Below are 13,523 nucleotides of genomic sequence, written 5' to 3'. Positions count from 1 at the left end.
ATTATATCTAAACTTTATAAACTAATGTCAAATACAGATGGAACAATAACATTACCAGTGACTAAATGGGAAACGGATTTATCTCTCCCCCCCAGCCCCGACTTCTGGACCTAGATTTGTAATATCTTTTCCATGACTACCAATGTAAACTTAGTTTATACAATACAAGACTATTCACAGGACTCACATCACACAAGGTAAAATGTTCAAAATGGGTTTCATTGATACAGATACCTGCTCACAATGCACTCTGGATAGCGCCGATGATGACCTTCCTGCTACTTGGACCTGTCAACCTGTTTACTCCCTCTGGTGACTAAAAAACTCTCCACCATCTTGAGCTGTAGAATTCCGCCATCCCCATCACTCTGCCTGCTCGGTAATGCCAGAGAAGTCAACCACCTACCAATTAAATATAAAAACCCACTTCTTATCTCTCTAACTATCGCCAAGAAAACGATCGTTCGTTAATTCTATTTTCTCTTGAGCAATGAATATCAGTCTGCATAGAGTTGGATACACACACACTACACACCGTCATACACATAACTCAATACCCTCAACTAATAATCCCTTTGCCTCTTTTGTTAGTCTGTCTCATTTCTCTCATGTAGTATGTTATATGCTTTGTCCTGTAAATGTGTTATTTTGTGTTGCAATAAAAAAAAAGTGAAGCATGACATACTGTACCTGTGTTAGAAGATGTGAAGAGAAAAAAAATTGCACACCATACTGAAAAGAGATTAATATATACCAAATCTGTAAGAAGTTCACTGAAGAATGTTCTAAAGAGCCAGTCTACGAGTGTGTTTTATTTATTTATTTTGCTGAATAATTTATTACGGCTAAATGTAAGAGTAACTATTAAGAGCAAATGATCACACAATCATTCACATGCAACATACTAGGGGCAGGAAGAGCCAATCAGACTTTCTAAAATGAAAAAAAAAAGAGCTGGTAAATATATAATTAAAAAAAAATTATTGACACTAAAAATGTGCATATTTTTTTTAAGTTAAGTTTATTTGTACAAAATGAATATTTCCAGCAGCAGTGGAAGGACTACTCAGACACAATACCACAACCAGCCATACCACAGTGTAAAACTACTGTTACAAGTAAAAGTTCCACATTCAAGCGCAATATTTAAGTAAAAGTACCAAGGTATTAGCATCAAAATCTGCTTACATTTCTTAAAGTAAAAGTACTCATTATTCAAAATTGCACCTTTCACATTAATGTATATTATATAATAGATTATAATTATTGATGCTCTAATGTGTTCATTTTAATATTGTAGCTGGTAAAGGTGAAGGTAATGTTAACAAGTTTATATGCTTAAATTTGAATGACTGCTGGGTAGACTGCAAATTTCCTACCAAGGATCAATAACTTATGATTATACTCTATTTTGTATTATTACTTTTATTCTGAAAAGTGAATAGCAACTAAAGTTATCAAATGAAAGACGTGGAGTAAAAAGTAGACTATTTGCCTCTAAAGTGAGGTGAAGTTGAAGTACGAAGCTGAAAATGAAAATATTCTAGTAAAATACAATTGCTAAAGGGGAGAGTAAAGCCTGAAGTACCAGTGAATATGAAGAGAAATGGCCTGCAAATGAAATCAGTGTTCTTGTTATCTGCTCCCACAACAAATTAATAAAAACAGATAAATAAAATAAAACATAAAAAAACTAGTGTAGTATTTTAGCAAATGTGTTTGGAGCTTTGTAGAAAACAAATTCAAAATGTGCCAGATATAAGGACTCTGAAACTGAAGCAGCAAAATGGAAATCATCAATTCATGCTGTGTCATGTTAAGATGTCTTCCATGCAAAAGGTGTATTGATGTACGCCTATATCTAGAGAAGCTTTCTATAAGTGCAACAGCATTAGCAGCTACATGGAATACCTATACTGTAAAGAACTATAGAACATGAAGGCAAATGTCAAAGCCTTTAGGGACTGTTCAGTGACCTCATGAAGGGATGAGAACAGGGAAAATACAAGGGGAGAGATAGTAGGGATGTTTTTACAAGCAAAATGAGTACCAGATGGGGAAAAACCCGAGTTAAAAAAAGTTTATATGGTCAGAGACCTGGTTAATATTGGTACAGCAACCTGCTGAGCTGCAGTGGTCATTTTGATATTTAATTATGCAGAAAAACTTGAAGAACTTGCTGTAAGAAAACCATTGGCTCTCAGACTCAGTATTGGGTTAGGAATATACAGTATGTTCATTCATTGGTGGTAACTGGTCTGCAGCCATACAAGTACTAAAAATGTGTTGGTGGGTTTCTCGGAACCACGAAGCAGAGTGGCACTTCAGCTACTTTTCCTCAATGATATATTGTTATTTATAAGTGAGGGAAAATAGAGGGAAAAAAGCAAATGGTCTGTAAGCCAAAAATCCAAAACCAATGCTTTTTGGTCCCAATGGTTCAGATCTCTCTCATTTTCAAATTGCAGTTTGGTCCTGCAGCTTCATGTGTCTGTGGCATTTGAAAAAGTATGAAAGCATTTTTCTTCCCCTGAAGCAGGTCGGCGGTATGGAGGAGTGGTCTATGTGGTAGCACGTCCTCAGAACTGGACTGAGCCATCTGCCCATCTCACCATCTCCCTCTTCTAAGCCTGTGGTTGTCAGACCACTCATTTGCTGTAATTGCCCCTTTCAGCCCTGCTGCCATGACAGAAGCTATTCTAGAAGCAGCCGTAGGCCTTCATAAGGGGAGAAGCAGGATTTCAAAGAAACTTAAGGACAGAGGAGGCAAAAAAATAGACAAAAAGATTGGATGAATTGGATGTTAAAAGGAGAGAGGACACAGGAAAAGAAGACAGAAAAAGATAGAAAGGGAAGGAAAAGATGATAGAGCCCACACCTGTCTGTAGCCTTGTTGTATGTTGCATACTGTGGTTGGCACTGGAGCCCTGGGAAAGCTGTTATGGAGCTTTATGTACAAGATGCTTTTCATGCTTAGTTTTGGATCCAAATAATAAAGACAGAGATGGAAAGATATGGATATGTATTTTATCATGTCTGTTTGTGTAGCAATAATGATGAATGTGTGAAAATAGTAGTTTAAAAGCAGCAGGTCTAGGTTTTCATTAATCATAGCTCTAAGAAAAGCAGGAAAAAAAAAACAGCTGGCTCAGTATTTAGAATTTTAAACCACTAAATAACAAGTGGGTTTCTGAAGTATTTGATAACTAATGTGTTTTTCTGTGTGTAATGGGTCCCATAATTAGTGCAGCAGATTAGAGCTTGGATCTGTGGTGGCTGTCCTGATCAGGAGTTCATGTGGCTGGTATCCTGGTGTCAGTTTACTCTATAGCCGCTCCATGTGCAAAAACCTTAATCTAAAATTGTGTTGTTTTATCCATTCACCTCCACCTACAGGATCTTTGTTAATACTGTCATTCACTTATAATTAATGCAAGCCCTCTATCCTAAGTCTCCTCACTCTCTGTTTCTCATTCTAAATATCCTTCCACAGTTGGGAAACAGGAGACTGGGGGCCCTGCAGTCTCTCGTGTGGAGGAGGTCAGCAGGCAAGGACATTACGTTGCCTGAGGAAGGTGACCTACCAGAGGCAAGAGGTGGTGACACACTCCCTCTGCCCTGTCATCTCCCCTGCTCAGGTCCAACCCTGCCACACCCAGCCCTGCCCGCCAGAGTGGAGCACTGGATCTTGGTCACAGGTGGGTTTGTGGCAGCATTTGTAGACCTACCGTAGCAGCATAGCTGTTGAGATGGCAATGAGGGCATGTTGTTTTTGATTAGATGGGCTGATCCATCACTACTGGATGGTTTGCTGTATAATTTCATGGTCCCCAGAGGAGAAATCCTAATTATGTTATCCCCAACTATTTATTTAGTGCCACCAACAGGTGAAATATTGCTTATTCTGTGAAGAATACTCATGTTGTCAAGCTGAGGTTTAGCATTTAGCTTGAACATTACTGTGCTCGACGGCCCACAGCTGTCTGCAGACTCTGCCTTATTCCAGCTTTCCTACTTAAAAAGGCAAATCTAACTTGATGAGTTTGTTGATATTCTTGTAAACTCACAACAAGTAGCAGTCTGTGAAGCTACATAAAGTCATTGCTATGATCTAGTTAAGTTCTAAGCACACTATCAAAAGCCTGGAGTTAGATTCTTACTAGATGCAGTGTGACTGACCTTGTGTTAGTCATGTACAATTCAACATCAACATTATTAAATTCTTAAATGTACACTACATTATACAAAAATAAAATACATAGCATTTGGCTTCTGGTGGTATATAGGACTTTAATACTTGGATGCTTTTCAAGCATAGAAAGCTGCAGAAGTGTGTATAATAAACAGGCTTCAGTGATGATGATACCTCTCAGTTCTTTCTTTGTTTGGAAACCAGTTTTTTTACCTTCAGGGTTATGCACATTATGCGTGCTCTTTGTCATAATTAATTTAGGTTTTATGTAGAACACAGCCAACTTTACATTAAAACACAGTGACCTGTTTAAACACCTGCATGATAGAAATATGGCTGTTCCTGAAAGACACACACTCAGATGCATTGAGTTTTGTGTGCAAGCTGTTTGCTTAAGATGAAACACTCTGCTGCCCTCTGTTGGGCATGTGGAAAACACAGAAAACAAAATTATATAATTTAATAGCGTGTATCTAAATATAACTGTAATCTGACATCTGCCAGTTGCTGACAAACTTTATTAGTCTCATATTTTCATTTCCAAAACAAAGAATTTTTTTTTTTTACTCTTGCCATTGTTTGGAATTTAAGAAAATTAATTTGAGCAGTTGAATCAGAATAAACTCTATATGCATTTCATAACCAAATATGCTCAGGAATGACAAAGTGATTATAGCTATTTATTGTCTGGTTTGTTATCAACCTTGAATGATTACTACTTGTAATATGTAGATTTGCAGGGTTGATTCATTTGCAACATGGAAATATGTTTTTATTTTTCCCAAGGTCAACATTTGATGAGGCTTTTTAATCATATGATACAAGTATGACTTTAAGGTTTTGGTGTGTTTCTTTGTAACCGCAGTGCATTGCACACTACACGGGACCTTTATTTGTTCTTGTGTACAATAATCTGGCAGTAGATTGAATAATTTGTAAACCTTTTTGAAATGATTAGCTGGTGTGACCTGCATTAGACATTGCCATTCAGCAATCACTCTCTGGGACATGCTCATGGACTAGTCCGAGTTCATGCAGCGGTCATGCATAGATGAGGCCACTCTCCCTGAAAAAGATCAGTTGGACCTTTCAGTGACGAACTGGCGTGTACTTTCCTGGTGTGTATGTAAATGGATATGCACAGATGTGTACGTGTCTAATAAATGAATGTGATGTTGCTGCATAAACTGCCCTGACGGCTGTTGTTGTTAGTCCCAGTAGAGCAGTTGACTCAGCTGTCTGTCTCTCTGCGGTTCACAGGGAGTTTACAGCAGCACTATCTGCCTTTGGTTGGAACTTTGATAGGTTGGCATCACATTCGTCTCCCGAGCTTTTTTGTTTATAGTAGTTAATGTTAGGCCATAATGTGCTGTCATCAAACTGGTGATCTTCTGTTTGCTTGTCCACCATGTGATGAATGACAAATGCATTTACAGTGTCTGTGCCAAGGCTTTAACTGCTGGTAATATGACCTGATGCTTAACTGTGATGAACATTGAAGGTTAAAACAATCATAAGGAACTATAAGCCTAAGTGATAGTGTATGCGGCATGCTTCAATCAGTGTATGGTCATTAAACCTTTGTCTCCTGAGTCATTAAACTCCTGATGGTGCAGTCATCTGTGTCTTTGACTTTTGTTCCACAGTGACTTATTTTACTTCCTCTTTGTCCACTCTCAGTGCTCCAAGACATGTGGGCGTGGACTGAGAAAGCGAAGTGTGTTTTGCAGTAGCACGGATCCTGGGGCCAAAGCGGTGGTGGTGCCCGACAGCATGTGCAGACAGAACCACCAACCCAAAGCCCAAGAGACCTGTGTCCTGCGGCGTTGCCCAAAAAATGAAAGGCTGCAGTGGATCCCCGCCCCCTGGGGCGAGGTAAGAACAAAGAGACAAGGCCAAAGGAGTGGCAACAGCAGTGCTGTTTCCAGTGTAATAATCCTCAACAGTCTATTCTAAAGCATTTGAAATCCATCAAATAAAAATATTTTAGTGACACACATTGCATTTCTGGGTCTTGGTGGTATACAGTATATGTATTACTCCAAATGTAGAAGACGACCTAACCCTGACATATATCCAGCCATGAGCTGGAGTAGATATCAAGCTTTGATTTCAGTATAAAGGGAAGAATTTATCATAGACAACTGAGGCCAGTTCCACAGCCATCAGTCCTAATAGACCACAATGCAACATCAAGACTTCATTTGGACTGAAAATATCACTACTGCTCAGCTTCACATTCCTGCACTGAGCTTGTTGAAAGGCCAGCAAAATGTTGGAAATAACAAGCTGGCTGGAAGTCTAAGACGAAGGCTGAGGAAAAACAAGTCATCCAAATAAATAATTCAATCAATTACAGCACATTTTGATTAAATAACTTGTGGAAAAAAGAATAGAGTAATTTTTAAGTTGTCTGTGTAAAGGTGTCTAAATGGAATATTTAAAGGTTTCGCAAAAATTAAAGCAGCTGATGTTTAAATAATCCATGAAATATTGAAATCGATTCATCTTTTAATTAATTAAGCAAACATTGTCAAGCATAAGGATTTTCTAACATATTTTTAATGGACATTTTGTGACACAACAAAATAAAACATTTCAATAAAATACATTTCAATAACCAGAAAAATCTTGATTAAAACTAATTTGACAGAAAATAGTAATATGAGAAAAAATATTAGAACAGTAATAACATGAAAAATATCTTGTCAAAAAAGGATCTCGTTAAATATGGAACTTTCCACTTTACAGTCGGAAACAGAATATACTGCTGCATTTATCAGACATTTTACAGACTAAATGATTCATCATGATGCATTTGACTCATGGGATTATGAAAGGTTCCATACAAGCAAATGATGCTGTTAGATAATATAATCACTATCCTCAAACCAAGTTGTTGCTGCATACATTCTTTTTGAAGAATACTTTTTATCCCTAGGGAGTTAAATGGATGTTTTTACGAACCTTTACAAACTGTATCTATGCCCTGATCATGCTGGATATTCATCAATTCAGGCAGCATATTTTTTAATGTTAGTGCCAAAGATGATTTTTTTTTTAATCTAACGTGTCAATTCCTCTTTGTTCTTACTTAAATGAAGTACAGTAGTTTGAGTGAAAGGAGTGGGAGCACTCACTCACACTAAATAGTTCATGTTGCTGAATATGAAATAGAAAAGGTCAGTGTGCGGGTTGGATATTCAGCACAAGACTAGCAGAATAAAACACAGTGAAGATGTTTCTCAGAATACACTGCGTGGTTAGATTTTGACACATACAGATGCTCACACACATACATGAAGTATACCTGCTCATCAGGCCAGGCCTCTCAATCGGCAATCAAACCTATAATGTCATTATACAAACAAACCTTAAAGGTTATGGATCAGAAACCAGTTAAATGGCATCATTGTCAAATTATTCAAAAGCATAATTTGCAAACCTTTGATAATTTCCTAAAGTTTTCATTTATAAATAGCCTTGCCCCTGATGTAATGTGTCAAATGAATCAAAGATGTAATAGCGAAGGTGTCAAGACTAGTGAGGTAGTTAAATGGAAACTGTAGAGTTCAAAGGTGCAGCACCACTTTAGGTCACTCATGTTTCACAGTTACAGGCTCACAGCTACTGAACGCTTTACCAGTAGACTTAAAATTGGAATTCACAGTATTTTCTACAAAGTGGCTTAAACAATGACAAAACAGTGGCTTAGGCAATAACAAAGACATGAACACTGAACAGTGTGGGCCAGTTTGTTACACTTTGATTTATCTGTTCCCGTTTAAGTTGGTTTTGTCTATGAAGCTATTTGTTCTTGAATGTTGGAAACTGTTTTTTTAAAGCCTAGCCAGGGATGGGGGCTTCAGCTTTTAACATGTGTTCCTGTAAAACAAGCAAATAAAATATATAACATTCAGTAGTGCACTTAGCATATTGGCTCTGTTACTACCCAGATAAGTGACCTTGTAGTGTCTGCTGCTAGGCTGCATTCCACACACACATACACACTTAGCAAATTCGTTTTCTAAACCTGTCTTTCCTGCCTACGCCGTGTTTCAGTGCTCCAGGTCTTGTGGTCCAGGCATCCAGAAGAGAGAGATTTGCTGTGGAGAGAAGGACTTCCGGGGAGGGTATGTGCCTTCAGCTACACACCAGGATGTGCCTCATTCTTTAACAGATCTGCACAGTCACTATTTGTACTATATCATCTGAGTCAGAATTTCAGTGTTTTCAAAACTGGCAGTTCTGTAGGAAGAGCCATTTTGAGCAAACAGCCTCTTCTCCCTTCTCAGGTATGTGGAGTTCCCCATACGGAGATGCAGACATTTGGCCAAACCTTTAGTGGATCTCCAACAGGACTGCAACCGAGGTCCATGCCCAGAGCTCCCTCAGGTTGTCTCTGGCAGAACAACCGCCAGTGCTGTGGTCCTAGGCTGGTACTCCTCTCCCTGGCAACAGGTACATTTGTACATCCTTTGATCCAAAAATTGCTGACATGACAGATTTTTTGTGCTAGATGTGCATTTCAGCTGAAAGTCTTCCAATCTGGAGCATTTCTTCTACATCAGACATGTGTGATGTGTTCAAATCCTGATGCCAAAGGTTGTAAAGCATCATTTTATGTCAGTTGTGGACCACTCTGCATGGATATTTGGTATAAAATTTGATCCTGGAGCATGTGGCACGTGACTTGATGCTGAAAATAGATTTTTTTTCTCATTGCAGCCATGATGATACTTAAATCTTGCATCAATTAAGTACTTGGACATGGATGATATGGACCATTCATCTCTTAGTGTCTGGAATAAAGTTAACAGGGAGAGAAACTGTATACACTGATTTCTTTGGCAGCTGGGAGAATGGACAAAGTTAGTCGAAACTTGATGTTCAAAATTCAAGTTTGAAATCTTGTTCCTGGGTTTTTAACCACAGCTAGACATCTATCAGTCTTCCTCAGCAGATGGAGTTTGCTCAATTGTCTTCATGTAAACTACAGTAACTATGGAACTTCGATGGTTGTGTATGGAAGAATATTAGGTGGAACTTAAACTAAGATCTTTTTTTGTTTGTTTTGACCATTTGCTAAACCCTGGAATCCTGTCACCAGACAGTGATTGTCAACAACAAATTATGCTGTCAGATAAAGTGTAAAGTGATTGTCCAATTGTGCCATGATTATTAGACACTGCAGGCCGTTTGCAGATTCTCCACGTTCAAGCAGTGTGCATGGGACTGTAGTAAGCATGATAGTTTTTTTTAACACATTTCAAAACCCAAAATGATGTGAGCACAGTTGTAAGGTTGGATTAAACATTGTGTTTATTGGTTCTAACTATCTAAATTCCTGCAGTAGGAACAGAAGGTCATTTCCAAAATCAAGTAGATTATCATTAGTTGGTGAGTTTGCATGTTATGTTTAAAAACACTCAGTTCATGACTAGTACTTCCAGCTAGTATTTTCTCATTATGTGGAAGCAGGTCCTGTTTGCTGTCAGCTGGAAACATTAGCTGAGCTAACTTTAGCTTATTATCTAGCTATGAACTAACTCTACAGCTGACAGTTGTCATTACAAGTATCACATTTCTCAGGTAGTAGCTGATCAACACCAAACCAGATGTAATTGAAGCAGCACATTTCTAAAGTCTGTCTACATCTGTCTCAAATTAAGGACACACTTGGAATTTTACATCTTTGAGAGCAGAAGGCTAAACAGCCAGTGTTAAGTAAGGGAGGCAAAGCTTTGCATACAGTCAAATGACATTTGCGTGTATACATTTGTAAAAAAATATTTGCATGGTCCGTGTAGTCAAGAAGTAGTGGGAAATGGGTGTTTTGTTCCACTGCCAAAAGAATCAGTATTCTTTAAAAGTGCAGTAGCTCCTAGCAGAATCATCCCATTGTGTGGTCAGCTGATCTGAAACTAACAAATCCTGAGTGTTCCTCAGATTCACAACATTTATTCTCCACCTCACCATTTCACACTTCATTGATTTTTTTGTTTTTGTTTACCAGACCCTCTTTTCTGAGAGGCCCTGGCATGACCAAGGCAGCACAATGTTTGGGCCAAATCTTTGATCAACACAAGACATATGATCATGAATGTCCCACTATCACTGTTTCCCCAAAAATCTCAGAGGCAGACTGTACAGTGTAGGTGGTGGTAGCTCACACACTTGGTTTAGAGCTTAGCCAGGTGATGAATAGGTCTGAGATGCTCCACACTGTTACAGAGCCTCTTGGGACAGGTTGTGTCCTAAATGTATAAATTCAGTTATATGTTCATTATTGAGGACATAGTTAAAGGTGGTGTTGTACTGGACTACATTATATTCAGAGCTGTTCCTAATATTCTGACCCTCTCATGTATGTCAATTGGCAGGACAAAAATATAGAGACACCTCTGAATATAATGTAGTCCAGTACAACACCACCTTTAACTATGACCTCAATAATGATCGGATTTATACATTTATGACAATCTCACCAAAAACTGAAACATTTTGAACTTCATAAACACAAATGTTAAGGCAGAAGTGTTGCACTGAAGTGCATACAGATGTACAAGTGGCCATAACGTTGTGCCTGATCAGTGTAATTTATTATGCAAAAAAAAAAGAAAAAACTTAAACAGCTCATATAACGCAATGTCCTGTTCTGCTTGAATTGGAGCTTGTGATACCAGTAAGGTATCTCCTGACTGTCTGCAGTGCAAGTGCAGGCTGGATGCTATTTGTTTTCTTCTTCTGTTTTGTGTCTCTGCATAAACAGTTCCTTTATGCTTTCCTCTCCCTTTTCTGCTCTTTTTATGATTTCTTTTTCTCCATACACTTCCACATTTGATTTCCGTTTTCTATTTTTATCTCTTTGTATCCCTTCTCATTTCTCTCTTTCTAATTCTGCCTTTCCTTTTGTTATTTTTTTTGTCTCTCTGCTGTATCTCTCCTGCCTCTGTTTCAGTGCTCTGTGTCCTGTGGCGGAGGGGTCCAGACTCGGTCCATCCAGTGTCTCCGGCAAGGTCGTCCTGCAGCTGGCTGCGTGCCCCACCAGAGACCTGTCACTTCCAGGGCGTGCAACACGCACTTCTGCACTGCCGCTCTCCCAGCACAATACCCTAGCCGGGTCAGAGCTGCCGGACCGACACTGAAAGGTAAAAAGACAAATTCATTCACTTTTATTTATTCATAACCATAAAGTTACAACACGGGGCAGCACGGTGGGGCAGTGGTTAGCACTGTTGCCTCACAGCGAGAAGGTTCCGGGTTCGGGCCCCCACCCGGGACCTTTCTGTGTGGAGTTTGCATGTTCTCCCCGTGCTTGCGTGGGTTCTCTCCGGGTACTCCGGCTTCCTCCCACAGTCCAAAGACATGCAGCTTAGGTTGATTGGTGTCTCTAAATTGCCCATAGGAGTGCGTGTGTGGTTGTTCGTCTATGTGTTAGCCCTGCCATGGATTGGCGACCTGTCCAGGGTGTACCCTGCCTTCGCCTGATTGCCGTCCGGGATTGGCTCCGCCCCCCCGCGGCCCCGTTCAGGGACTAAGCGGTAGAAAATGAATGAATGAAAAGTTACAACACCACTCTGTGTAGTTTGCATGTCATGTTTTTGGTCGAGCTTTCTGCTTTTTTTTTTTTTTATTTATTGTCACATTTCAAAGAGAAGTAACTCAAGTGAATTTACCAGTAAACAGTTCAATGTTTGTGTATACAGTACAGTATATTAGTGCACTGACTGTCCAGATGCATGGCTCAGGGGATGGCACTTTCAGTTCAGACTGAAACATTTAGAGACTATTGAATGGATTGCAATGTAATTTCGTACCAACCTTTATCGTTCCCACAGGATGAATTCTACAATATCTTTCCTCCACCTTGATTTTAGTGAAATATTTTCAATTTAGAAAAATTAGAAGGTGGCCAAGACCAATAAAATATTGAAGCTTAGTGTGCAGTTTTGTATTATTTTATGACTATTTCCTCAAAAACTAATGACAATCCCATTAGTCTCAGCTGAGCCAGTGAATGTTAACATGCTAACTAGCTAAGCTAAGATGGTGAACATGATAAAGAGAAATGTCACCCACTAAACAACAGCATATTGCTGCAGCAATGCCACTGTGAACATGCTCACATTATCATTTAGCTCAAAGCATTGCAGCTAACAGAGTCTCTAGAGTGGCTATACTAACTTTTTACATTTCTATTTTTTTAAATCATAAAATTCTCCTTTCATTGACAGAGCTGATTTGTTGGACTAAACAACCAATATCAAGATGTCACTTGGGGTTGGGAGAAATTGTAATGACCACCTTGCACCATTTTCCTAATGTATTTTTGCTAAACAGCTGTCAGTTGAGGTCCTTTATTGTTTCACTGCTAAATGCCTTATCTGGTTTGTTCTCTGCAGATGAGTACTGCGTGGACCATTTCAGGTGGTGCCACTTGGTTCCAAAGCATGGCGTATGCAGCCACAAGTTCTATGGACAGCAGTGCTGCAAGTCCTGCTCCAGCAACAGGCCATAGAGCTCTGACAGCTCTGGGTCTGTGGCTTCTGGCCAAACAACACTGCAGAGGCCATTCAGGGGCAGTTACTCACAACACAAGGAACTGTGCTCAACTACATGTGTTTTCTTCCTGGAGTACTTGACTAATGAATTTTGTTAAAGAAGGCAATGTGGCTGCTCATCTGCTAAAGCAGCAGCATCAACTCACTGCTTGCATTGGAAATGGAAAGACAGTGCAACTAAAAACTCATTGCTATAAAATATAGTTGTCATTTTGTAGAGTGTTTTCCTGTTAAAACCTTTGAAACTACAAGCCATCAAGGGAACAGGAAAGGTTTATAGAGTTTTTAGCTAGCTTATATGTTGTATGTTTAAAGAAGTCTGGTTTCATACGCCTTTATTTAAGTTATTATGGTTCGTAATATATGATTTACATTTTATCAGGTGTACAGTGGATCTGTGACGTTATTTCTGTTTGGACACACCATAGGATTTGTGCTAGTCACCCTTGGATCCACGTTGTGAGATGCATTATTAGGCAATGCTCAGAATGTCCTCTGCACTTCTTCACACATTCTCCGCTTGTCATGTTTGCTGCTGCTGAATACATTTTTCCTTTCGTTCATGTAAACACTATGAAAACATGTACATCTGTGTATGTTAAACATTATATTCAGTCACATTGTAAGTGGTCATTTTTCTCTCTCCTATATCCTTATGGTAATACAGCTATTAATCATCTATTCATCTTTCTTTTCTTCCCTGCATTCTCTTTATTGGCTATTGCCACGGTGAGTGGAATAATGAACAGTGTTGCCTACAGGCCTGG

The 13,523-nt window shown here is 39.1% G+C and overlaps 1 protein-coding gene across 3 annotated transcripts in view; it reads left to right on the top strand.

Annotated features, from left to right (window-relative positions):
• The window catches only part of adamts18 (ADAM metallopeptidase with thrombospondin type 1 motif, 18), an 89,627-nt gene extending 76,110 nt beyond the window's left edge, over positions 1 to 13,517 (top strand). For all 3 annotated transcript variants that reach the window (XM_020617177.1, XM_020617176.1, XM_020617178.1), the window contains 6 exons: positions 3,494 to 3,698; positions 5,873 to 6,067; positions 8,255 to 8,325; positions 8,488 to 8,653; positions 11,154 to 11,343; positions 12,598 to 13,517. In XM_020617177.1, the coding sequence (XP_020472833.1) occupies positions 3,494 to 3,698; positions 5,873 to 6,067; positions 8,255 to 8,325; positions 8,488 to 8,653; positions 11,154 to 11,343; positions 12,598 to 12,713 (943 nt within the window). In that variant the 3' untranslated portion in view covers positions 12,714 to 13,517. The remainder of the gene's footprint in view (positions 1 to 3,493; positions 3,699 to 5,872; positions 6,068 to 8,254; positions 8,326 to 8,487; positions 8,654 to 11,153; positions 11,344 to 12,597) is intronic.
• Positions 13,518 to 13,523: the final 6 nt, after the last annotated feature.

The sequence above is a fragment of the Monopterus albus genome, unplaced genomic scaffold (assembly GCF_001952655.1).
Source record: "Monopterus albus unplaced genomic scaffold, M_albus_1.0 scaffold186.1, whole genome shotgun sequence".
NCBI classification, from domain to species: domain Eukaryota; kingdom Metazoa; phylum Chordata; class Actinopteri; order Synbranchiformes; family Synbranchidae; genus Monopterus; species Monopterus albus.
Note: the sequence above shows the minus strand (reverse complement) of the source record. Positions and strands in the feature narration are given on the sequence as shown.